The sequence below is a fragment of the Nomascus leucogenys genome, chromosome 15 (assembly GCF_006542625.1).
Source record: "Nomascus leucogenys isolate Asia chromosome 15, Asia_NLE_v1, whole genome shotgun sequence".
In the NCBI taxonomy this organism is placed as follows: domain Eukaryota; kingdom Metazoa; phylum Chordata; class Mammalia; order Primates; family Hylobatidae; genus Nomascus; species Nomascus leucogenys.
Genome location: NC_044395.1, coordinates 78,905,337 through 78,931,391, shown reverse-complemented (window position 1 = coordinate 78,931,391; position 26,055 = coordinate 78,905,337). Strand labels below are relative to the sequence as shown.

Genomic DNA, 26,055 nt, shown 5'->3' with positions numbered 1-26,055 from the left:
CACACACAGAAACATATATATATTTACACACACACTCACACATACATATATATACATATATGTGTGTATGTGTTTTTAAGATAGGGTCCCCCCATGTTGTCCAGGCTGGGGTGCAGTGGTGTGTTCATGGTTCACTGTGACCTCAAACTTCTGGGCTCAAGCGATCCTCTAGGTTCAGCCTTCCAAGTAGCTGGGACTACAGATATGTGCCACCACACTCAGCTAATTTTTAAATTTTTATTCTCGTAGAGATGGGGTCTTGGTATGTTGCCCAGGCTTGTCTTGAACTCCCAGCCTCTGACAGTCTTCCTGCCTTCTCCTCCCAAAGTGTTGGGATTACAGGTGTGAGCCTCTGTGCCCAGCCTGAATGAGGTCTACATATTGTAATTAGTTGATATGTATCACAAGTCTTTCTTTTTTAAAAAAATTATTTTTTTCTTAATTTTATCATGGTAAAATATACATAGTATACAGTTTATTATCTTAACCATTTTTAAGTGTATTAAGTACATTCATATCATTGTGCAATCACCACCACCATCCATCTCCAGAACTTTTTGTCTTGCAAAATTGAAACTCTATACCCATTAAACAATAACTCCCCATTCCCCATTCCACTGGCCTATGGCAGTCACTATTCTACTTTCTGTCTCTATACTTTTGACTACTGTAAGTCCCTCATCTAAGTGGAATCATACAGTATTTGTCTTTTTTGTGACTGGCATATTTCATTTAGCATGATGTCCTCAAGGTTCATCCATGGAGTAGGATATGTCAGCGTTTAGGTACTTTTTAAAGTGGATAATATTCCATTGTATGGATATATCACGTTTTGCTTACCATTCATCTGTCAGTGGACATTTGAGTTGCTTCCATGTTTTAGCTATTGTGAATAATGCTGGTATGAACATGGGTGTACAAATATCTCTTCAAGATCCTGCTTTCAATTCTTTTGGATGTATACCCAGAATTAAAATTATTAGTTCATATGGTAATTCTATTTTTAATTTCTGAGGAACTACCATACTATTTTCCACAGAGGTTGTACCATTTTGTTTCCACCAGGAGTGCACGAGGTTCCAATTTTTCCAAAAACTCACCAACACTTGTTATTTTCTGTTTTTTAAAAATAGTAGCATCAAAATGTGTATGAGGTGATACCGGTTTTCATTTCCCTGATGGTTAGAAATGTTGAGCATCTTTTCATGTTTTTACTGGACATTTGTATATCTTCTTGGAGAAATGTCTATTCACATCCTTTGCACTGCGCCCTCCTCCCTCGCTTTTTTTGTTGAGACAGCATCTCATTCTGTTGCCCAGGCTAGAGTGCAGTGGCGTGATCTTGGCTCACTGCAGCCTCCAACTCCCAGGCACAAATGATCTTCCCACCTCAGGCAGCTGGGACTGCAGGTGTACGCCACCATGCTTGGCTAATTTTTAAATTTTTTGTAGAAATGAGATCTCACTATATTGCCCAGGCTGTTCTCAAACTCCTGGGCTCAAGCAATCCTCCCATGTCAGCCTCCCAAAATGCTGGGATTGCATCTTCGCCCATTTTTTAATTGAGTTGTTTCTTTTGGTTGTTGAGTTTTCGGAGTTCTTTATATATTCTGGATATTAATCTCCTGTCAGCTATCTGAAGTTTCTTACAAAGTTTTTGCTCTTTTTTTTTTTCCTCTTGAAGTCAATTTGTTGAAGAGATTGTAAGTTTTTATTTCAACACTGTGCTTTGCTCACATTGTGCTCAGTGGTCATAGCTTATTTTTCACAAAACAGGCTTGTCTGTTTATAGCCTAAAAAAGGACTGCTGTTTATAGGATACTCCCAAAGGAGCAGAACCTTAATGTTGCTGTTGGGTGATGGATCCTAGTTTCACACACCTGACTGTAGATCAAATATCTAGAATTTCATCTTTGCATTTGTATGAGGTTTATGAGGTTCAGAACATAGGTACATGAATTAGATTCAGTGGGCATGAAAGTAAAAGGCCATTCCACTGAAATCATGGCTATTAAGAAGCTATCTTGCAGTCATAAATATGTGTTTACTTGGCAATTATGAATCTTTGAATTCATCTTGGTGTCGTGGAAAGGGCACTACATTAGGTGTTAGGAGAGCTGAGTCCTGGCATTTTCTCTGCTGTTATCTTCCTGCCTGAGGAGACAAATCACATCCTCTCTTCAGGGCCTCAGTTTTCTCATCTGCTGAATGTGAGGAATGGATTTGATGATCTTCAAGGTTCTTTTCTGCTTTGTCTGGGGTCTGAGTTGTCTTTTCAGGTTAATCATGAATAAGGTGTCATTCCACTGATTTGACTCTGGAGGAGTGTCCTGGAACTTTTCGTAGGAAGTTATGTGATATTGGAATTTGCTTTGTTGGTCTTAGTCTGTCCTAAAGACTGGATTTGTGATTGGCTTGGTGGTAATCCCTGGACCAGTTATAGGACCTCTTGAAGCAATTGAGCTTCTCCAAAACACTCATATTAATTGAGAAAGAATTGGGAATTTCTCATAGCAGTGAGGTTGAAAGAGCAATCTAGTCTTACCCTGATGTGCATCTTCTCTGTTTTCTCTTCCATTCTGTTGGGAAGCGAGTGGCATCGTGTTCCAGTGGGGGACTGGTTTGGCATCATGTGGACGACGGTTGTGCCGTGGGCAGTCTCTTCCATTGTTTTTCACAGCAAAGGAACCAAGCAGAGTGACAGGTAAGATGCTTCTTTCTTTAGTCCTATATTTGTTCTTTGTCAGGAAGTAGAGACATAAACATGCAGAAGAGGATTAAATGGATTTTTGATTTTGCTATTTCTTGGTCTCTCTAACTTTCTCTATTAGTTGGTCTGTTAGTCTTGCTGGCATTTTTTTTTGACCTAGTAGAAGCAACCCTCTTTGCTGCCAGAGTTTGGAACTGATTGAGGCATAGATGCAGGTCAGGTAGGTGGAGATTGAAATGGTAACTCTAGAACTGTTAAAAGCTGGGTTGGAAGACATGATTAGAGGCTCACTATGACTATATATTGTCTTCAAACCCCTAATTCTGAATCTCAGATTGAATTTACCCACCAAGCACTGGGGTAGCTGTATAGAGTTGGCCCTGCTAAACTTAACGCCTGACCAAGAGGACATGAGGATGTACCCTCTCTTCGGGCAGGCACACCCCAAAGAGAGAACCCAGGAGGACCATGCCTTGCATGGCCAGTTCCTTCTCCCAAAAAGGAAGCAGGAGTGAGTGAGGATGTAGACAGAGGGGCCAGGAGTGTTCCCACAGGGAAATCTCTCTACGCGAAAATACGAGTAGGTAACATGTGTTCTGCCCATATGTCTGTTGGTCATTTGGTCTGTATTTTCTCCTTCCTTTTCTTCTCCCCACCCTTCTTCCCCTGTCTCTCTCTCTCTTTCTTTCTCTCTCTCTGCTCTCCTTGTGGGCCTTTCTCCCTCTGTATACAGCACCATGTCTCCATTTCCTCCTCTTCTCCCTTTTCTGCTTTCTCACTCTTCTACTTTGTGACTGAGTTTGCCCAGGCTTGGCTGTAGGAAAAACTTGTATAGGAGACTTGTAACTACTTCTTCTGTTGCCTGGAACAAATCAGGGATTTTCGAGGGTGGTGGGAAGGGGTAGGGGAAGAATAGGAAAGGGTGGGTTGCAGTGGGAGTGATGTAATTGGGTGTTGAGATCATTCTGATTTTTCTAAGTCCTGGAGGTGTTGTCTTTCAGCTAGGGGTGGGCTTAGCTTCCCTGAAACCCATGGGTTGAGCTGGGGAAGGTACTCTCTATAGAAAGGAGAAGGAGCATTGGATGTGGGACAGGTAGTCCACTTCACATGACATTAGAAACATGTATAATGTAAACTTGGACTTCTCAAACATTTTTGTCTTCTTCATCAAGGTATTCACTTCTCCCCAGGCATATCCTGCCTTCTCATTTCTCTGTGCTTATGGGCAAACTGTTACCTCTGCCTGAAATGCCTTTTCCTTTGTGTTCCCTCTGGGAAAAATTCTAAGAATTTTTTTTTTTTTTTTTTTGAAATGGAGTCTTACTCTGTCGCCCAGGCTGGAGTGCAGTGGCGCGATCTCAGCTCACTGCTAGGTCCGCCTCCCGGGTTCATGCCATTCTCCTGCCTCAGCCTCCCAAGTAGCTGGGACTACTGGCACCTGCCACCACGCCTGGCTAATTTTTTTGTATTTTTAGTAGAGACGGGGTTTCACTGTGTTAACCAGGATGGTCTTGATCTCCTGACCTCGTGATCCACCCGTCTCGGCCTCCCAAAGTGCTAGGCCTAGCTCAGATACACCTTTCTCAGTAAAGACCTTTTCTTTTCTAGTGTTCACTGCATTAACTTCACATGTATGGATAGCACAATATACTGTATTATTACGAATTGTTTGTATGTTTTCTCATATGCTAAAGATTATAAACTTTTAAAGAGTGGAAACGGTGTGTCATTTTGCTCCATATTTTAGCACAGGACCTGTTATTAGAGGGAAAAAATGTTTTTTATTTTATTTCATTTAAACAACCTGTTTGGCATCTGTTTGGGTGGGGCACAGCTTAGATTCAGAGTTGGTTTTGGGGGAATTCTCTGATGAGACATTAGAATGGATCATCAACTTCCAGTCCTCAAAGTCCTTCACTTTTCGTCCTCCTGTACTCACCTCATTGCCAAAGGTTCTGGAGCTGGAACCCTGGCTGTCCCCTCCTCACCTGGCCATTAGGGGCCCAGTACTTCCTCTCTGGTGAACGTGGGTGAAAACATCTGCTTTGTCCTGTTATCATTCCAGAGGACACTTGAAGGTGTGAGGGCCATTTTATTACAACAGTTACTAATTTAAAAGAAGTGTCAGAAAAAAAAGTTACAGAATAAGTCGGCATCTATCTGCATGCTAGACTGCATGTCATCACAGGCTGGCTCCACTTTTAGCAGTGTAATTAAGGAAGGAAAAGTGCTGAATTTGGAGAAAGAAGCCCAGTTCAGAATCTGGTTCTGACTGTGTGTTCTTAGGAGGCTTGGGGTTATTTAAGTGCCTGCATGTGATAGCAGCTGAATGTATGAGATGTCATTGATGTAGACCCACTCAACTGCTGGAGTTAGGAAATAGACACACAGACACACACACATGCACACACATTTTTACATACACACACCTATAACTATCTGTCTCTACTAGAAATCATGAATTTACACTGATTTTTCCAATTACTATCCAATATTACATGGTTGATTATAGCCTTTCCCCTTTTCATATCTATACCTTTCCTCCCCTCTTTGATAGTGATGAATCTGGCTCCTTTATCCTGAATATATTTACTTGATTGTTCAATCTCCTGGCGTGTTACCAGGCTCCCTACAATGCCAACCATCTTCTTGGCCAGTGCTGCTGACTCAGGCCTGCCTGCACTGGCTGAGTCTCTCCCATGCCCAGGTGGTACTGGCTGAGTGCCTCTGCCCAGTTTGTTCTGTTATAAATGTAATTCAGAAGAAAATTTTTTCTTTTATAGGTCTAGAGAATTCTAAAGCAATGTGTGTTCTTGCTGGCTCAGACCACTCAGCTTCATTAACAGGTAGGTACCAGCTCTTTCACGGTTTAACATGCCATTCAGGATTCTGTATGTGACTGCCCGAAGTGGTGATACTGAAATACAGAGGGAATGTCGTAGACTTTGGAGCTGGAATTCTGGTGCTACCACTAGTATGCTGTTAGGCAAATTACTTTTCCTTTCTGAGACCATCTTCTTGTCTGTAAAAGACTTTGTGGGTAGTTATGAGAATTAAATGTAATACATATAAATCATGAATTGCAAACATAGGCTCACTTCCATTTCATCTGAGTTTGCTTTCTTAACTATACAATAAGGATAATAATGTCTTCCTCCCAGGGTAATGGTGGTTGTCAAATCATGTAATCAACAGTAAATTTATATATAACGTATATGGATAACACAGTGTATTATATAATTATGAATTCTTTGTAGTTTTCTCATATACCTACGATTATGAGGGCAGAAGCTGCTGTCTTATCCATCTAATCTATTTGGGTATGTATTATAACCGTCTAAGCTCTCTACCTGTGTATACTCTCTAGTTGTCCAATCTCAAAGTAACCTGTTTTATCTATCTTTATCTTTCTAATCCATTTATCAATCTCCATTTGTCTATCTACTCTGTTTACCTATATATCTGTTTTATTTATCTTTAATCTTTGTAATATCTAATCTGTGTATCTATATATCTAACTCTAGATATATAGTTTTGTGAATATTTTATATTGTTATATATTTCTCTAATTTATCCACTTCATCTCTTTGATCTATCTGTTTTTCTATCTTAACTGTTTTTTTATTGTACACTATATTTCTCTCTTTGGCTGCGCATTCATTCTTCCATTTGAAACACCGAGCCAATACAGTATAAACTGTCTAGTGACTTTTCCTTCCAAGGCAATGCAGCATTTTCTTGAAAGTGACAGTAATCCCTTCTCTTTGGCCCACATTGCCCTGACCCCTGCTGGTAGACTGGAGACTATACATCTGAGAGGTTTATAATATTTTGTTTGGTAAGACCTCTTACAGAGTTGAATGTATTCTATTTTTTAAGCAAAGAGGAGGGACTTCCATACTTAGTGTTTTATGTGAAAATTCAGGTGTGCCCATAATATATGTAAATTAATGGTGGTATGCATTCTTCGACATCAAATTTGCAATGCAGCCCAGCTGAGAAGTTGTTATTTCAAGAGCACGGGAGCCATAATATGTAAGTTTAAATGCTTTGCAAATTCTGAGCTGCAGATAATTTGTTATTTAATGAATTTAAAACAAACATCTAATAAAAAAAAGCACCTACTTTTAACTTGTGTCTCACATTAGGTAGATTTATATGTTAATATTTGTTAAAAGTGTTGAGTTGAAATGAATGCCAACTATAAGGGACTCCACTGGGTATCCAGTTCCTGCCTTCCTTTTACAGAGGAAGGACTGGAGAGCTTAGGGTGAGAAGTGGTGTGTTCGTGCCCCACCGTCAATGAGGGTTGGAGAAGGCATTCTTTTCTGAGAATAAAAGTAGACTACAAGGTGTTTCTGTTTTGTTCTAATTAATTTGAAATGACTGATGGTATGTAAACCTAGAGCTTGTCTAATTGTTTGCCAACATCAACTTCTTAAAAATTCTTGTTGGTAGTAAATTTATTATTTCATATGTAGGGCACTTTTATTATGGTGTTATTTATATATAAATGTTGAATATTTTAATTAAGATGTAATTTATATGTAAGAAATTAAATTTCTTTTAAAGTATACAAAGAATTTAAATTTCATTTAAAGTATACAAGTTAGTAATTTTTAGTATATTCACAAAGTGAAATGGTTTTTGATATTTTGAAAATGAGCTAAAGATTGTGGAGATTAATAGCCCTGCTGGGCACTGTGGCTCACACCTGTAATCCCAGCACTATGGAGGCTGAGGCAGGTGGAATACTTGAGGTCAGGAGTTCAAGACCAGCCTGGCCACTGGTCTGCTAAAAAATGGAGTTTTTTAGTAGCAACCCCATTTCTACTAAAAAATTCAAAATTAGCTGGGTGTGGTGGCACGTGCCTGTAATCCCAGCTACTTAGGAGGCCGAGGCAGGAGAGTCTCGTGAACCCGGGTGACAGAGGTTGCAGTGAGCCGAGATCACACCACTGTACTCCAGCCTGGGTGACAGAACAAGACTCCGTCTCAAAAAAAAAAAGATTAATAGCCCTCTCTTTCTTCATCTAGTTCAAGCTGTTACACATTGGATTTTGTTCAATGCTCTTTAGACATTTGCTCTGGAGTGGTTGTAGATTATATAACTATTTGGCATTGCAGCAGAATTTAATTTTACCTGCTGAGGCAACAGCATAATGATCCTCATCTGGAAGACAGTTTGACTTTCAAAAAGATGGTTTAGAGCTACTAAGATAAGTGAAGTTGTTTACACAGGCTTCATCGTCAGTGGCATCTTTGTAGCTCACCAGTCCACTTAATGGATTGATACTTTGCTAAGGGGGCTTCTTTGCTATCTCGTAAGAGGTCTTCATACTTTGCACACCCTGATGAAGTCCAGGAGGTTGACCTCTCTCTGGGAATGGAATGCACCAAATTCACTTTATAGAATTGCAGAATGTCAATGTTGCAGGGTCACTCGAGTGACAAAAAGGTTTCACTGATTTATACTCCCTCATTCTAGAGTTGAGGAAACCGACCTAGAATGTGAAGTGATGTGCCCAGTGTCAAACAGTGCTCAGGTAACAGATGGAACTTGAACTGGAGACTTCCGAACCTTAGTCTAATGCCCCTTAATGATACTGTTTGACTTTCCATCAGTTTTTTGGAATATGCTAGACTGCCCTAGGGCAAGCAATACTATCAAGTTTTATTGGGAAGCTACAAAATGCAGTGAAAGCAGAAGACCTGGCTTCTAGGCCCTATTTGACTCCTTATTAGCCATGTGATCCTGAAAAGTAATTTAACATCTTCCAGCCTTGATTAATTTATCTTCTAGAACAGTGCTAATAGAAATATAATATGAGCCACATTTCAAAAAGTAAAAAGAAACAGGTGGGATTAATTTTAATAATATATCTACTTAGCCCAGTATATCCAAAATATTATTTCAACATGTAACCCATATGAAATTATAATGAGCCACACTCTTTTTTGCACTAAGTCTTTGCAGTCCATTGTGTGAGAGAGTAGCATTTCACTTACAATGTATCTCAGTTTGGACTAGCCACATTTCAAGTGTTTAATAGCCACATGTAGGTGGTGAACTACTGTATTGGGTAGTACAGTTGTAGATCCTTAGATTATAAGGGTTGGAAAAGCTGAGGAGTCACAAATTGACAAGCCATAGGCTAAATTATAGCCCATGGCCTCATTTTGTATGGCTTTCATTTACAAAATATTTTTGAATGTGAATGCCTTTTAGACAGGCACGTACTCTCTGGCTTGCCACAGTCACCGGCCAGTCATTCTTGTTACCAGTGTCATCAGTCATATTGTCTGCCCTTCCAGACCAACAGCCTTCCCTTCCAATTTTCAGCTAGTGAAACTAAGTCTTAGGGTGGAAGTGATTTGTCCAAGGTCAATAGCTAGTTAGCAGATCCAGGAATAGAAGCCAGAGTCACTTGACTCTGAATTTGTTCTCTTTCTGTTAAATCACAATGTCAGTCAGTCACTTTCCTGCTTGTATCACAGGATTATTGTGAGGTTAAAACAAGCTGAAGTGCTATCTAGATGCGATTCTATAGCATTATATTTTCTGCTGGACAGGGCATGCAGTGAAATAATCTTATGTTTAAAAAATTTAAGCTTAAATAATTTATCTTTTAACCTGTTATTTTGAAAAGTTAAAGCATTTTTTTCATACAAAAGGTAGTATAGGCATATATTTTAAAAACATAGAAAATAGAGAAACGTGTCTCATACACATGGTAGATGTTGAATAAATATTTGTTGAATGAAAAAATGAAGAGAAAAACCACACATTTTTATTTCTTAAGCTACTAAGAACATTTGGCCTTGTTTTTTATGTATAGAATTTTTGAAAATCTTGTAATAAGTTATTATGGTGTACACAAATTTTGTGTCCTGCTTGGCTCCACTCAACCTTGTCGTGTAAGTATAAAACAACTTCTTTTAACCACTTATTTTTTAGACTTCTGTTATTTTCCATCATTTTGGACTAATGTTCCCTCACCTCTTTTGTTCCCCTTCTGTTTGTTTAAGATGCAGGAGAGGTGTATGTTTGGGGAAGCAACAAGCATGGGCAACTGGCTACTGAGGCTGCTTTCCTTCCTGTGCCCCAGAAAATAGAAGCACATTGTTTCCAGAATGAAAAGGTCACTGCCATCTGGAGTGGGTGGACACACCTGGTTGCTCAGACAGGTGAGACAGTAGCAGAGAACTTATGGTTGGTAAGAACAGCTGGGGGACAGCTGTCTAAGCAGCTATGAGTGCTTGGGGTTAAGGCTTTTTATTGATGAAAGCTTAAGGATCAGAGATGGGGATACTGGGGTCTAGTTCTGCCATCAGCCAGATACGTGGCTTTTCCTCTCAGAGACACAGGTTTGTACCCAAAAAGGCAAGCCTGGGTTAAGTTAACTCCTTCCAGTCCTAAGAGCCCATGAGGTTTTGAGAAGGGATCCACTGCAGCAAGCATCACCCAGAAATTTGTCCAGCTTGTTGGGAAGTCCTTACTTTGTCATAGCTATTTGCATATCTAAGTCTCAATTAAAAGCATCAGAAAATGTTAAGTGAAAAATAAATATCTAAAGATTGAGGCAGGAACATTATTTTGATTCATAGCTGGCATGGAATTCTGATTTAAACTTTTGTTGACCCTAATAAACTATGTGTGTTGGTTCAGACATCTCATATATTCCCTCAGATGTTACCACATCATGCCATACAGCGTTTGGCGTCTTCATCTTTTCTTGAATCTTCATTTGTTTCTCATCTTTCCCTTAGGGCAGTTCTGCTTTCCTGGCCTTCATATTGTTGACTTTGTCCTCAGATTTTGCTTTTTCATGGCCTCTATTCATCCTTGCCTTCCTGCCTGTTGATTTTCACAAAGTTCCCCAGCCAATTTGAAATTCCCAAGATCTGTTATCATGTCAAAGTATTCTGAGCTTCAGGGGTTCTCAGGAGTCCCCTTGCCTACTCCTGTCCTGCTTGCTAGCTACCCACACATCTCTAGACTCCCAGATATCTAGTGACTCTTATTTCAGGAGTTTCTGGCTTTTGCAGGTTTTCAGGTCAGCTTCAGCTATCCTTGGTAAGTCACACACACTACACATTTCTATACACAAATGTAGACTTATGAGCAGTCATATCTATGATGCTTTTAATTGGTCTTTTAAAACATTTCATGATCATTTTGAAATAGAGGCCTGTATAATAAAGATGTATAATAAACTTTCCATATTACCGCTTTAGAGGGTGCTCTAAGGAAAGTGTGTCATTCATTAGGAGGAAGGTTGTCACTTTCCTCAAAGAGATTCAGATTGCTTGAAGATTGGGCTTGTCTACAGAACCTTTTCCTAAAGAGACTCACTGAGCATAGTAGCTGGGTTTTGTATGTTTGTAATTGTTGATATCTCTTTGTTTCAGATAATAAGCTCTGTGAAGGAAGCCACCAGATTAGTCTTGCTCACTTCTATATCTCCAATGCCTATCAAAGAATGTACTCATTTTCCTGCATCAAACTGTTTATAGTTAAAAGAGACTACACATACACAAATGCATACAAGGTAGGGTAGATAGCTAGGATTTCTGACCTCTTTCCTGGGACTTAGATGTTCATGAACAGAAAGCTTGTTTGTCTCTTTGGATTCTGGTGTCCAACCAAATAGGTTAATGTTTATTAGGCACCTATTGAGCAATGTGTTAAGCCTTGGGGAAATGGAGGAGAAAAGACATAGGCCATATCTTCCCACTAGAATATGTAGATAGGCGTAAGCCTAAGAATGTAGAGATGGAAAACTTTATCATCCATCCATCGTACAAATGGTGAGGGTCTTTTTATGTACCGTACCTTGTACTAGATGTAAATCTTGCCCTTAAGGAGTCCACTGTCCACTAGGCGTGATAGACCTGTGATAAAATTTTACTACATTCCAGTATGAGATGTGCAACAATACGGCTAAGTACAAAGTGCAAAAGTCGCATAGAAATTAGCAGTAGTCTTGAGTGATTGGTTGTTCACAGGTAGGCGTTTCATGGTTAGTCAGTCTTCCAAGAATTGCAGTACATTAAAATACACTTACTACCAAATGGTGGTGAATTTGGTTGTCTGTCAGTAAACCCTTTAACTAGTTAGGTAGTTGACTAATGAAAGACATAAAGATGTTGCTTCTTTGATTTTAGCTTTGAAGCATTATAGCTGATGCGATTCCCACATCTGGGCCAGCAGCCCAGCCCTTGGGGTGGGAGGTTGGAACCCATGTCTCTGACGCTGTCTGAGTCACCCCAGCTGCTCTGGAGCTCAGCTTGAGGTTTCTGCCTCCTTTCGAGAGCATGATTTTTTGGTAACGTTTCAGCTATTTACTTAGCTTGTTAATTCAGGTTGCTTGTTTTTGTACATTGCCACTTTCTCCTTTATCCTAAGTCCAGAATGGTTAAAACTGGGATGTTTGAATGTCCTGGTTTTTGTACTGAATTTTGGGCAAATGGGAGTTTCCTGTTATACGATTCACCAATTTTGTGTTCCTTCTAGCAGCAGTGGAGGCCCGTGCTCTGGCCCAGTGTCTTTGAGAAGAAACACCCAGGGCTTCTATTTAATCAGACTCAGTGCTCACATTAATGGGAATAAGATTTCCTCACAGGGTCAGGAGCAGCTCATTAGTGGAACAAGGAGTTATTTGACTGTAGTTGTTTTCACAGGCTCCAGTGGTGAATTGTTCCTGGAACGAACTTGCAGGCCACATCAGCACAGAGGCTGCTCTCAGTCTCATTCTGGGAGGCATTAGTTGTGTGACACTGATTAAAAAAGAGTTTATGCACAGACACTATTGGCATCTAATGGGTAGAGGCCAGGGATGCTGCTAAACATCCTACAATGCGAGGGCAGTCTCCTATAACAAAGAATTATCTAGCTCCAAATGTTAATAGTGTCAAGATTGAGAAACACTGCTCAATACTGGACATCCCCAGTGGTAGATGCTTAGCTAGGGCAGTTCACATGGTATCAGAAAAACTTTATAGATTGTCTGTATGTGAATCTGGGATGTGTTCTCTGCCCTCCCCTCTCAGGAGTCTGTCTGATGCCTGCCTGCAGTGTTTGTGATGGAAAAATACTTTTCTCTGTTAGTCAGAGGCACTTGGAAAGAGTCCAAGAGAACCTGTTCTAATCTGGGAGAGTTGGCAAGGGTACCTGTGTCTCAGGCTCATGGTGCTGCATTCTAGAAACCTTTCCCAAGCTGCTTAATGTTCCTGATCATTGTTCTCAGGAACTTCATGGGACTCCTGGGTGACTTTATCTAGGCTCAGTGACCTGCAGGTGTCTCATCTGAGATTCATGGTTTCCTGGCTGGAGGTGCTTCTAGTGAGAGTTGGATGGCAGATCTGCGTGCCTTCCTAGTTTGTTGACCTTGATTAAGTCACTTTACCTGTTTAGGCCTCAGTTTCCTCAACTCTGAAGTCTGGTATTAAAACCTGCCTGCATTCTACATAGGGCTGCTATGATGTTCAAATGAACGAATCTGTGAAAGATCCCAACTATTGTAAAATGCCTACATAAGTGATGGCTTCCTGGGGTATGTAAGTAAATTAAAGACTTAATAGTTGCTTTTAGAAAGACTTCTGTTTCCACAGGGGTAATGCCACCTTGAGACTACTAGCCTGAAAGCTCATGAGCTGGCCAGGGATGCCATACTCAATATCAAACTCTGACAGCAAAGTTTTCTAAAGTCTTACTTGCATGCAGTAGGCAAGTGGCTCTTTCATATTATCAACAACTTGGAAGATTTTTGTGGCCTAATTTGTAATATTACCTGTTAAAATTCAGGATACTCATCCCAATTTGTAATTGTATACATCTCTTTGTATTCTTATTTGTTTAATGTCTAGACTGTAAATTACACGAGAACAGTGTCTGTTTTGTTCATGGCCATATCCCCAGCATCTGGTACAGGCCTGATACATAACAGATGGTCAGTAACTAAGTGCTGAATGAATAAATAAGTGGCAAGGTAGAGAAAAACCTGGGCTTTGAAGTCAGATAGACCAAGGCTTGAATCTTAGCTCTCTTAACCTACTGATTATGTGACTGTGGGCAGCTCCACCTCTCTCTGTCTCCATTGTCACCACCCTAGTTCAGCCCACTGTCACCTCTTAACTGAATCCTGCAGTAGCCTTAACTGGTGTCCTGGTCTTCCCATATTTACTCCTTGATATAGTTTGGATGTGTGTGTCCCCACCCAAATCTCATGTTGAAATGTAATCCCCAGTGTTGGAGGTGGGGCCTGGTGGGAGGTGATTGGATCATTGGGGTACATTTCTCATGAATGGTTTAGTACCATTCTTCTTAGTACTGTCCTTGCCATTGTGAGTGAGTTCTCATGAGATCTGGTTGTTTAAAAGTGTGTACCATTTCCCCCTTGCTGTCTTGCGCCTGCTCTTGTCAGATGACGTCCAAGCTCCTGCTTCCTCTTCCACCATGATTGTACGCTTCCAGAGGCCTCCCCAGAAGCTAATGCTTGAGCTATGCTTCCTGTACAGCCTACAGAACCATAAGCCAATTAAACCTCTTCTCTTTATCAATTACCCAGTCTTAAGTATTCTTTATAGGAATATGAGAATGGACTAATACCCTCCCTCTCCCCTCCAACCCATTCTTCATACCTCAGTTGAAAGATCTCTTCAAACCCATTGTGTTACATTCATATGGCTTCCCATTGCTCTTATGATAAAAATATAATCCTTAGTGGTCTTACAGGTCCTATGTGATCTGCTGTCTGCTGACCTTTCCAATCCCATTTCTCACCATGCTAGTTCTTGATCCCTATCCAGTCTGTACTCTGGCCTTTGCTTGGTTCCTTGAAAGCATCATTCATTTCCCACCATAGTGCCCTTGCACCTGATATTCCGTCTATTTGGCCGCTTATCCATACACCTCTTCTTCAGTTTGACTTAGCTAAATGCTTTTTTTTTTTTTTTTTAAAGTCTTAACCCTTAACTTAGGTATCTCGGAGAACTTCTCTTGACATTGCTGACTAGTCACTTCTCCTTTTTTTTTTCTGTTCTCATAGCACCATAAACCTCTCTTTTGTGCTATTTTTTGGTAGCATTCTTTGACTAATTTCCATTCCTGCTAGACTGTAAGCTCCATGAGGGCAGGAGCCATGCTTGCTTTTACCTACTTAAGACATGTTGGACAAATGAAAAAACCCAACTTCTTTGAACTTATTTCCTTATTAGGAAAGTGGGGAAATAACTGCTGACCTGATATGAGGATTGAAAGGGATGATGTATTAAAGCATCTAGCACAGGACTGGCTCATATATCTTTTTAAGACACATTAGCTCCCACTACTCTTTTGGAAACTCTTGAGCTCTCTGGAGATCACATGCTCCATTTCTTCTCTTTATGTCTCTGTGGGGCTGGATGTGAATGTCTCTGGATAGGTAACAGGTTGATTCAGAACTTTCCTGAAGAGTGCAGAAAGATCAGTGCTTTCAAATGCTGGTTACAAGTGCTGGTTGCTGACGGTGTATTAGAATTTCAAAGGGAATGATTTACACAAGGTCTAAACCTTAATGTGGAGTTGGTCAGAATGTCTAAAATCCAGTTGCTTTTGGGATGCTGGAAGCTTTCCCTGAATCATGCAGTATCCCAAAGTAACCTTGTGGTCTTACAAGGAATATGGATTGAAAAAGTGAGAACAAATACAGAGAGTTCTTTGACATTCTTTACTTTCTTCAGTGTTACCTTAAGAAGCCCAAGAGTCTTAGAAGTTTTAGAGAATCAGTGATGGAAGAAGCAACTTCCTCACTTTGCAAATGAAAAAACTGAAACCAAGCGGAGAGAAAGTGACTTTATGGCAACTTTAAGCTAGAAATCTAGTTCTACTTTCCAGTGAAATTTTCTCCCTTCCATCGGTGTCCTCTTGATTCGTGGTTATATCCTTTTGATTGAGTTTTTTTATTCTTTTGTTTTCCTAAAGAGGGGAATTGTATGGTACAAGTGAAAGGGACTGGCTGTTAGCTACTGTTTCAAGTGTCACAGCCCAAGAAATATTTTATTGCATTTGATGCGTAAGCATTAGTGAAATTCAAGCCCAGCCATTGATTCACACTAAACTGAGTTTATGATATACCTAATGCTGATTTTTCTGTTTTTGGGGCCAAGATCCTTTTCAGAATAGGGTGACAGTATACATTACTCCATCTTTTTTGGGACCATATATCATGAAACTTCAGCCAAGCTTGGGGAGATTCTGACCTCGTGGGCTCTATTTAAAGCAGGTGCTTTGGAATTAATGATGCTTGTGCTTTAGAACTTTGAAAACCCAACGGGTGAAAGTCAAACTGAGCCCAAAGGCTTGTTTTGAAATGGATACTTTTTGATTCTTATTAAAGTCATGAGTTTTTATCCTAGAATCCTTAGAATGTCAGTAATGGATGGAAACTTAGAGATCATCTGGCCTTAATTCCTCAGTTTAGAGATGCAAAAACTGAGGACTAAATAGGGGAGGCACAGTTGAGTGAGTGAAGGAGCTAGGACCAGAACTCAAATGAAGTCTCATGACCCTCAGTGCAGTGTTCTTTCTGCCTTGTTACATTCTTTCCAGAGATGATGAGGAAGTGTGGACGACTTAACTAGTCAAATCCAGGGACCTGAACCAGGAATGACAGTTCCTTCTATATAAGAAGTTCTGCTTTGGCCAGGCATGGTGGCTCACGTCTGTAATTCCAACACTTTGGGAGGCTGAGGCAGGTGGATCTCTTGAGCCCAGGAGTTTGAGATCAGCCTGGGCGATATGGCAAAGCTCTGTCTCTACAACAAAATATAAAAAAATTAGCTGGGTGTGGTGGTGCGTGCCTGTGGTCCCAGCTACTTGGGAGGCTGGGGCAGGAAGATGGCTTGAGCCCAGGAGATGGAGGTTGCAGTAAGCTAAGGTTGCGCCACTGCAGTCCAGCCTGGGTGACAGAGTGAGACCATGTCTCAAAGAGAAAAAAAAGAAGTTCTGCTTCAAGAAAACACTTATTCTTACCTGAAGAGTGCAGCCATAGATTTCTTTAAGGATATGTGTGTGGAGTAGAAACTGGGAAATGGTGCCTGAGAAGCGAGGGTCAGGAGGCCATTCTGGGATTCACAGAAGCAGCTACATGAGAATACAACAGCAATCATAACTCTCACGGACCGCCTTTATCACTATCAAGTACTTTCACATCCACGTTCTCATATGAAGTTGGCAAGATGAGTATTATTATCCTTACTTCACAGAAGAGTCCCTAATTCGTTAATGGCATTGCCCTGTTTCACATAGATGGACAGAGCTAAAACTTGAATCCCATCTTTTGTCCCCAAGCCTGCTATTCTAATTCCAGATCTTGTGTTTCTCAGAGAGCTCCAACTCATCAGCTAAACTTCTTTTACCCTTCAAAGAAACATCTTTCCCCAACTTTTGACAGTGATACTACATTTCAGCAAGCAATTGGAAGGAAATTCATAGGTATCTTTAGTCCTTTAGCAGATATTTGTGAAATACTTATCTATATGTATATAGTACTATGCTACAGAATACAGGGGGATATAAAATCCAGAACCACCTTTAGGAAGTTTGTGGTTGGATGAACAACTATTTAGTGGAAGAATAAAAAGAATGTGGCCAAGGGCCGAAGGAGTGGCCCAGACACTGCAGGCTCTAGGATTTCAGGGGAAGGAGAGGTCAGTGTGGGTGAAGTTGGTCAGGGAAGGGTGTGAAATTGTGGTTGGGCTTTGGGAAGGTCACATTTTAATAGATGGAGAGTTTGACTTGCTTCTCTTGCTTTCTCTTTGTCCTCTGGCAAGACACTAAACTCTCTGGTCCCTTTCTTCCATCTGGCCAATACGTTTACATAATGATCTTTAAGGGTCATTCCAGCTCTGAAATTCTATCCTATAAAAAATAAAACTGACCTAAAGAAATAGCCATGGATGTGTTCAAAGATTAAGTATAATGCCATTTACTGCAGCCTAATTTATAATGACAAAAACAAAGGTATGGAAACAAATGAAATTGAAGAGAGATTGGTTAAACAAATTATGGCAGAGCCATATGTTGGAATATTATATTGTCATTAAATAGAATGTTTTAGAAGGATATTTAATGACAGGAATACGCTCATGGTATAGTAAGTGAAAAGAATGATTAACCATACTGTAACTTCTAATTTGTTGAAAGAAAAAAAGAATGTTTCTGTAGAAAAGACTAGAAGGAAATGGGCCAGGTGGGATTATAAGTGAATTTTGTTTTCTATGCTGAATTTTGAATATTTTCAATTGATTATATCTCCTATAAATACTATTTTAAAGTTAATGAATAAGATCACTTACCCCTCAGTGCAAGAGACTGGCTCCTTTGCCATCTATTCCCATGTATATGTCCTTGACAAGTCACTTGCACGGGCCTCAATTCGGAGGTTGCATGGAAGAGAGGCAAGATACTTTAGCAGGAGGCAGGAGAGTGGCCATCTATTTTTGGCTCGGTCATGAGTCAGCTTTGTGACTTTGGGTAAGTCCCTCCTGAATATCCCTGAGCCTCATCTGAAGAGGGGAGTTGGAGGTCACAAAAGGTCCTTTAAGTTGCAAAATATATTTGTTCCTAAAGATGGATAATTTCTCCACTATTGTGGAACTGGCTAAGAGGCTTCTTTAGTTTCTTGAGCCTGGCCTCTTTCTTTTCTCTCTCGCTCCCCTGCACTTGGGCTCTGCTGGCTGCAAGCTGATTTCTTTCATTCAGAGTTCAGGGTGAATTGGAGTAGAAGTTGAGTGATAGGGGCTCTGCGCAGGTAGGGTGTAATGACAGCACTGAACCACTAGAGGGAAGCATTGTTTGATTACCTTCCCCTTTCCCATTTTTAGCTGCTGTGTCTGCAGGTGAAGATTAGCCTTGATTTGCCTGGGGGTTTCAAATTCTAGCATTTTAGAATTAAAAGGACTTTGAAGATCATCCAGTAAAACCCAAGTATGCTGCAGATGTGAGATGATAGAGGCCTGAAAAAGCAAGCGACCTAGTTAAAGTCACACAATGTGCTTTTTCAGGGTCTACACTATGAAGGAAGGCTGCAGACAGAGCCAAGGGTCTGATCAGTTGAGTCCACAAAGAATAGAAAGGTCCCATGTTGTGCAGAAACCTAAAGGATCTACTTGTGTACTTGCATTCACTGAGCTCCTCTGGCCAGGTGTTAAGAGGCCTGGAGATAGAGAAGAAAAGATATAACCCTGCCCTGAGGAACTGCTGTCTGGCAGGGGGAAGCACACACAAACACACAGTGCTACCCCAGGTGTCTTCCCCACTATTTGGTGGTCTGCCTAGTCTAGGATCCAGGCTGTGGTGGTGGCTTGGAGCCTGGTTTATGGAAGAACACCTGCAGGTGTTCTTATGAATGATTGCCTCCAAGATTAGGGAGATACATTGGGTACCCCAAGTTTGTATTTCCAGTTAATTTCTGCAAGCAGTGCTTAGCCTGTTCATGTGCCATGCCTTACCATTTCTTGAGGTTTGCGAGGAATCCTGGCAGTTTTTTCCCCACCTTCAAACAGCTTTGTTCCTTGGCTCTAGGCTGACTTTATTTTTGGTTTGCAGGTACCCACCAGCCCTAAGCATTGTGGTAAAGTGAAACCGTGTGCTGGCCTGGGAGCCAGGCAGCTCTGTGACCTTGTGCAGGTTACCTTCTGTCTTTGAGAAGGGAGGTCATGCTCTCAGCTGCAGCGGTGTCATCTCTGCTAGAGAGATGAAGTGCTGTCATTATATTTGGATTTTGTGTTTGGCAGTGAATGCCCATTGATCAGTGGTCTAGAGAAGTGTAGCATGTGTGCACCTGAAGCAGAAGCAAGAGTCACCCTCTGAAGTGGGTATATTCGACAAGGGGCTGGGCCTGCAGGGCCACCAGATGGCAGCAGTAGGCAGCCAGATAGCCTTGGGATGAGGCCGGTAGAGTCATTATCCGGAATTAGTAAGGTCAGAGCTGAATGGTCCCCTAGAGGTCACCCAGGCCTTCCCCGTTTTTGTATGGATGGGAGAACCTAGGCCCAGAAAAGGAAAGGGTCTTTCATAAGGACACACCCTGAGTTAATAGCTGATAGTCCTTGCTCTTAACAGGAACTGAGACTGATCTGACCTCTAGCTGGCTGCCCCATGGAGATCCAGGAGACAAGGGCCAGTGAGCCAGCTGTGGGAGAGGACCTGGCAGTGGCAGTTAACTGTCTGCCTTTTTCCTGATTTCTTCAAGGGCCTGGTCTTAATGATTTTTCACCTTCTCACTCACAGCAAAAGCAATGTGCATGTCTTTTCTGCTCGCCTCTGCCCTGTCCAGTTCTCCTCCTCAGTTCTCTGGACCAAGGCGTCCCATCACACTGTGCAATGGATAGAATTAGGAGTCATCTCTTAAGCCGTATACCCCACAGATGGGCAGGCCCAGGGCCTTGCCAGGGGCATGCTGAAGACATGAGTTAGCACAATTGGTTGAATAAGAACTTTTTTTTTTTAATTTCCAAGGGAATCAGGATAGGGCAGGGAGCCAGTGTTTGCCAAGAACTTACTATGTACTAGGTGCTCTGCCAGGTACTGCTCTACAGCCTGAGGGTAATACTGCTGTAGCCCCTTAAGGTAGGGTTCATTTCTCTTCATTCTAGGTGAGGATTGAGGCTCAGAGAGGCTAAGTGGCTTGTATAAAGTACCATAGCTAGTTAGAAAGCAAAGCAGACATTTGAATCCTGCTGTGTTTGATATCAAAGCTTATTTTGTTTCATTATGCCACTTCCTCTCAAGGTGACTGTACGGGAAATGTAGCAAGTGACTATCTTATTCCATTCAGGCTGCTATACCAAGTAATATAGACTGGGTGGCTTATAAACAATAGAAACCTATGTCTTACAGTTCTGGAGGCTGGGAAATCCTAATCAAAGTACCAGAAGATTTGGTGTCTGGTGATGGGCTGCCTCCTGGTTCATAGACTCTCACCTTTTTGCTGTGCCTCACATGGCAGAAGAAGTAAAGGAGCTCTCTGGGGTTTCTTTTATAAGGCCAATGATCCCATTCATGAAGGCCCTACCTTCATGACCTCATCACCTCCCACAGGCCTTGTCTCCATAATATTAAGGGTTAGGATTTCAACATATGAATTTGATGGGGACACAACCATTCAGTCTGTAGCAGCCCTTTAGGCTTTAGGGAGGGGGCAACAGATAGTTTGTCTCTCCCTCTGGAGAAAGCTTCTGGGGGAGTTATGGTGGTGAACTGCCAGAGGGAGGAGGCCTGTGAAGCAGGAAAGGGCAGGTATTTATTGGAGCAGGTTAGGGAGTGGTGGCTGGTGGTATAAAGCCCACTGAGAAATGGTTAAATACCTTTCCCCTCTGTGCCTGTGTTCTAGCAGTTCCTTCTTCCAGAAATGCTCGTCTGTGTGATTCCTGCATAGCTACTGCCTCACTTCCATTGGTTCTTGTCCAAATGTCACCTCTTACACTCTATTCCCTTCACTGCATTATTTTTCATTATAGCAGTTTTCATTGCCTGAAATCATAGTGTCATTATTTGTTTACTTATTTGTCATCATTCTCTCCTAACCGAATGTGAGCCCCACAAGATTAGGGACTTGGTCTGCTTTATTCACCCCTGGATTTCTCCAAATATAGAGGAGAGACTCGAGTGCTGGTGGCATGGGATGGGTAGAACTTTTGGATGTGGAAGTGATGCTATTTCCAATGGCCGTGTTCAGGAGATACAGCCTATAGCTGGCCCTGCCCTCTTCCTACCTTCTTGGAGAAGCCCAGGCCAGAGAGCCTCAGCTCCCTGAGGCTGACAGCGATGCCTGATGCCCCAGTGTTTTAAGACCAGCTTTGCTCTTGCCTATCTGCAAGGCCTTGCCTTGGGACCTTGGCTTCCCCATCTGTCCATAGTGAGTGGGGTGACCAGCCATGCTGCAAGCTCACCAGATGGTTCTGGGAAGGGTGTAGAGGTCCCTGGCAGAGAGCTCAGTTTCCATTCAAAGAATCTTCCTCTTTCCTGATGGAGATTGATTTGTTCCAGGAGCTCTCTAAAAGTGAGCATTGAGTTACTGGCCTGTAATTTTGCCATCATTTTTAGGTTCTTGGCAGATGGCACTCTGCTTGCCCTTTCTCAGGGGACCTTGCCTATCCCATGGGTGCTCTCAATAATCACAGTGACAGCCGGGCACGGTGGCTCACTCATGTAATCCCAGCACTTTGGGAGGCCGAGGCGGGCGGATCACGAGGTCAGAAGTTTGAGATCAGCCTGGTCAATATGGTGAAACCCCATCTCTGCTTAAAAAAAAAAAAAAAAATACGAAAATTAGCTGGGGTAGTGGTGCATGCCTGTAGTCCCAGCTACTCGGGAGGCTGAGGCAGGAGAATCACTTGAACCCTGGAGGCAGAGGTTGCAGAGAGCCAAGATCACACCACTGCACTCTAGCCTGGGCGACAGAGTGAGACTCCATCTCAAAAATAAATAAATAAATAATCATAGACCAGTACCTTAAAGTGCTCTCAATGTGAGCCAAGGGGAAAGCAGCCCATTCTGAGGAATATTGGAGGAATCAACTCTTGCCCAATCAGAGAGTGACTTTTTACCTCAGGAGGAAGCTTAATGTGGCCAAAAGAACCCTGAAGAGCTAGGTTTAAGTTCTAATTTGGCTATCTGTTGGCTGTGTGATCTTGGGCAAATCATTGGGCCTGAACTTCCTCACCTGTAAAATGAGAGCCTTAATTCCTAATTTGTCTGCTTCACAGGGGTGTCTTATATCCTTTACTTGTTCACAGTTCCTCCCTTTATTCCTTCACTCATTTGTTCAACAAATATTTGTTGCATAGGCAGAAGTGAGGAGAGGGCATTCCAAACAGAAGGAATACTGCGAAAAAATATACAGAAGTGGAAAGTGCTCTGTGGTGTAGTTTGCTTGACCTGGGCCAGACGATAAGAGACCGGGAACTTTTGGGTATAATGAGAAGGGGTACCTGCTGAGGCATTACTCTGTGAGCAGTGGAGGAGCAGCTGGAGCTTTCTGTGAGGAGTGGAGGTGTGTCAGAAACATAAACATTGAAAGGAGAGACCCTGAGTCGGGGTACTTTTGCAGGCTCCTCTGTTGAGGCCTCATGCTTGCTTTCTGTTCATCGCTGTGGCTGAATTAGAAGTCCTCTGAATTCTTAGGGGAGCCCTTAGGGGCCTCAGGTGATTTTGAGAATCTGTGAGATGGGGAGATGGGTGGGACTGGAGTAATCTGGTTCATGTGCCTTTCTTCTGGGAAGCTATCATGAGCCATATGGAAGGTTATTCAGGAAACCATCATGTTACCTTTCATCTTGAAGCAGTTCTTAAAGGCCTAAAAATGAGCAGCTCTGGGGCTTCTCCTTATACCTCCCTAAGGAGATGGAGGTGTCCATTGCACAGTGTGATGGGAAGCCTTGGTCCAGAGAACCGAGGAGGAGAACTGGACAGGGCAGAGGCGAGCAGAAAAGACATGCACATTGCTTTTGCTGTGAGTGAGAAGGTGAAAAATCATTAAGACCAGGCCCTTGAAGAAATCAGGAAAAAGGCAGACAGTTAACTGCCACTGCCAGGTCCTCTCCCACAAGGCTTCTCCTTATACCTCCCTAAGGAGATGGAGGAGTCACTCACATTTATCAAGGGCACATGTATGCCAGGCATTTTACCAGGGCTTTACAAACATTTATTTAATCCATATGCAAATTTTGCCAAGTGAGGCTCACTCCCATTTTACACATGAGGAAACCGAAGAGACATAAAGAGACATGGGCTCATTCTACCTGGGTACTTAGCCTTGTTTTGTTCAATGTGAAATGCAGGTCAACATCACCTTGTCAAGATTGGGGGTATTGTGAGGCTCAAATAAGATCATGGAAAGCACTTTGTAAACTGGAAAGTTACTGTGTGCATAGGCAGGGAGCCATCAATAGTACTACTGCTTCCCACCCACATTCCTACATTGAGTTTTGCTTGGGCCACTCATTCCTGAGCTGATAGAAGCTTCTAGCCATTAGTTTCTCTTCTGTGCACTTTCTCCCCCAGCCAGCCCCAGAGTCAGTGTCTCTATTCACCACTTCTCTCCATTAAGCCCACAAATAAGAGCAATGTCCTTTTTTAGAATGTTAACACTTTAAAACGTTACAGTACCAATCAATATCAAGGTAAACTTTCTTTTCTTTTTGCCATTTTGGTGAAAACAATAGTAAATTGTGGAATTTTAATCCTAGAAGGGACTATTTTATCCTTATTTGAAATTTGAGAAAACAGAAGCCCAGTGAGAGATGATTTGTCCCCATGATGCCACAGCTAACAGGTTGCAGAGCCAGCCAGGGTTAGAACCCAATGGGTCCCTTGTCTAGGACCCCTCCACTGCCCCACATCAGCCCTTTTATGAGAGACTTTGGCTTCTTTGTGGAGGAAGAATCCAGTTTAATAAATTTCATTATACCAGCCCCTTTATGTAACAGGGCTGTTTCCGGGTCCTGGCAGATGGTCCATAGTAACAGTGCTTTGCTGATTTGGTTGGAGCTGAGCCTATGAAATGAAAAATCCTCAGTAGCAGATGCCTCTCCCAGGCCCTGGCCATGGAAAAGTCCTCCTCTCCAAGGAAAGTACTGTAGCTTGGGTGGTAACTGTCTCTGGTGGGACTAAGTGTGAGCACCCTGAAAGATAAACTGTGTCAAGTTTTTACAAAAGGTCACATTGGTGACTTGGAGGTCCTTGGCAGTTGAGCTGCTAGTAGACGGTGTTTGTATTCTGGGGCCTGAGGGACAGATGGGAGCAGGGAGCAGGGAGCAGAGCAGGAGGGAGATTAGGAGATGTGGAAGGGAAAGGTGGCCATCCCCCCCTGGGTCTGCCCTGGCAACCCCTCCTTTTCCATACCATGAGGCCACAGACCTCTAGACAAGCCATTTGAATGTGACAAGCATTTGTCACACCATCTACTAGCCTTGACAGTGGACTTTAACCCCAAACCTCTCCCAACCCCCTACTTTGGAATTACTGGGACTCTAAGTCTCCTGATTATCTTCCCTTTCCTGGTGGGTCCTTGAACATTATACGTTCTCCTCAGTGGCCTCCTTCCGTGATGCTCATTATTGCCACTGCTAGATGCAAGTGCCAAGTCCCCAAACCACTGACAGTGGAGGGGTCATTATCTCCATTGGTATCTTCCTGACCATGTCCACCGCTCAGTTTCACCCTTTAGAGTTCTCAAATATGAGGTGGGAGAATGTTTTCCCATCTTTGAGTATAGCTCTATTAGGACCCCAGCAGATCTTTTATACTAATCTCTCTTGAAACACCTGGGACAGTTTCCCAGGGATGGGGTTAGAGTAAATTTGAGAGGCACTGTCTAAAGTCATGTACCAAGATGTTCTCACTGGTTGACTACAAATTGGCATCCTAGGATATGCTCCTTCCCTTGCCTACTGCTGCCTCTGGGTGAATTGCTTACCCAAAGATTGGGGCCAACCTTTGTCTCCTCTATTGGAGATCTTAATCTGAGCTTCCCATTTCCCCAAAGCCAGTTTCTCTTTGGAAACCAAGGATGCAAATAGTATTTCTAGGGGGTTGTGGGATGTCTTGGGGTTTCAAAGGTGGGGTCCTGGCTTTCTAACATAACAGTGGCAGTGGATACATGGCAGTGGATGGGCTTTGCAGAATTCACTGGCTCCAGTGTATGTCTGTCCTGGTCCTGCTCCTGTGGGACCTTAGGGTGGTCTGCAGGGGGAGCTGTGTTCCCATGGCCAAGTGCTGGGATTTTTACCAAGGGAACTCAAGCAGCTCCTGTCTGCAGGTTTAGGCGTGCTTGGGAACTGCGGCTTTCCTTTGGCTGTGCTGACTCTCCCAAGTCGCATTCCCAGCTTTAGCCTTCAGCTTGGGTACTGTGAGTCATCATCATCAGTGGAAAACATGGCCTCATCAACAGCTGGGTGCAGTGCTTGGCCTTTTTTCTTTCCTTTTTTTTTTCTTTTTTTTTTTGTAACTTCGCAGAGATGGAAACTGCTGATGATTTTGCAACGGACAAAAACTGAAGGTGATGGACAGAATTAGGGATGGCAGTTCCAGATAGGGAGAGGAGGATCTGGAGGAGATGGAGAAAGGGATGTTTCTTTCATTACCCAGCCCTTGGGCCTCCCAAAAGCCATGCCTGGGATGGAGGCAGTAAGGAATCGTGGGGACCTCACCTGTCTGCTCTTCCCTGCCAAGGAGCTCAGGAAGCCCATGACAATTAGGTGAGGCAGGTCTCAATGGAAGCTTGGAGAAGTTGACTGGTACAGGCATACCTTGGAGTTATTGCAGGTTTGCTCCCAGACTACAGCAATAAAGCAAATAT

General features: G+C 42.4%; 1 protein-coding gene across 9 annotated transcripts in view; it reads left to right on the top strand.

The window, feature by feature from the left end:
* SERGEF (secretion regulating guanine nucleotide exchange factor) overlaps nucleotides 1-26,055 on the top strand; it is a 230,645-nt gene that overhangs the window by 14,947 nt on the left and 189,643 nt on the right. For all 9 annotated transcript variants that reach the window (XM_030829607.1, XM_030829600.1, XM_030829605.1 and 6 more), the window contains 3 exons: nucleotides 2,591-2,704; nucleotides 5,494-5,556; nucleotides 9,740-9,898. In XM_030829607.1, the coding sequence (XP_030685467.1) occupies nucleotides 2,591-2,704; nucleotides 5,494-5,556; nucleotides 9,740-9,898 (336 nt within the window). The remainder of the gene's footprint in view (nucleotides 1-2,590; nucleotides 2,705-5,493; nucleotides 5,557-9,739; nucleotides 9,899-26,055) is intronic.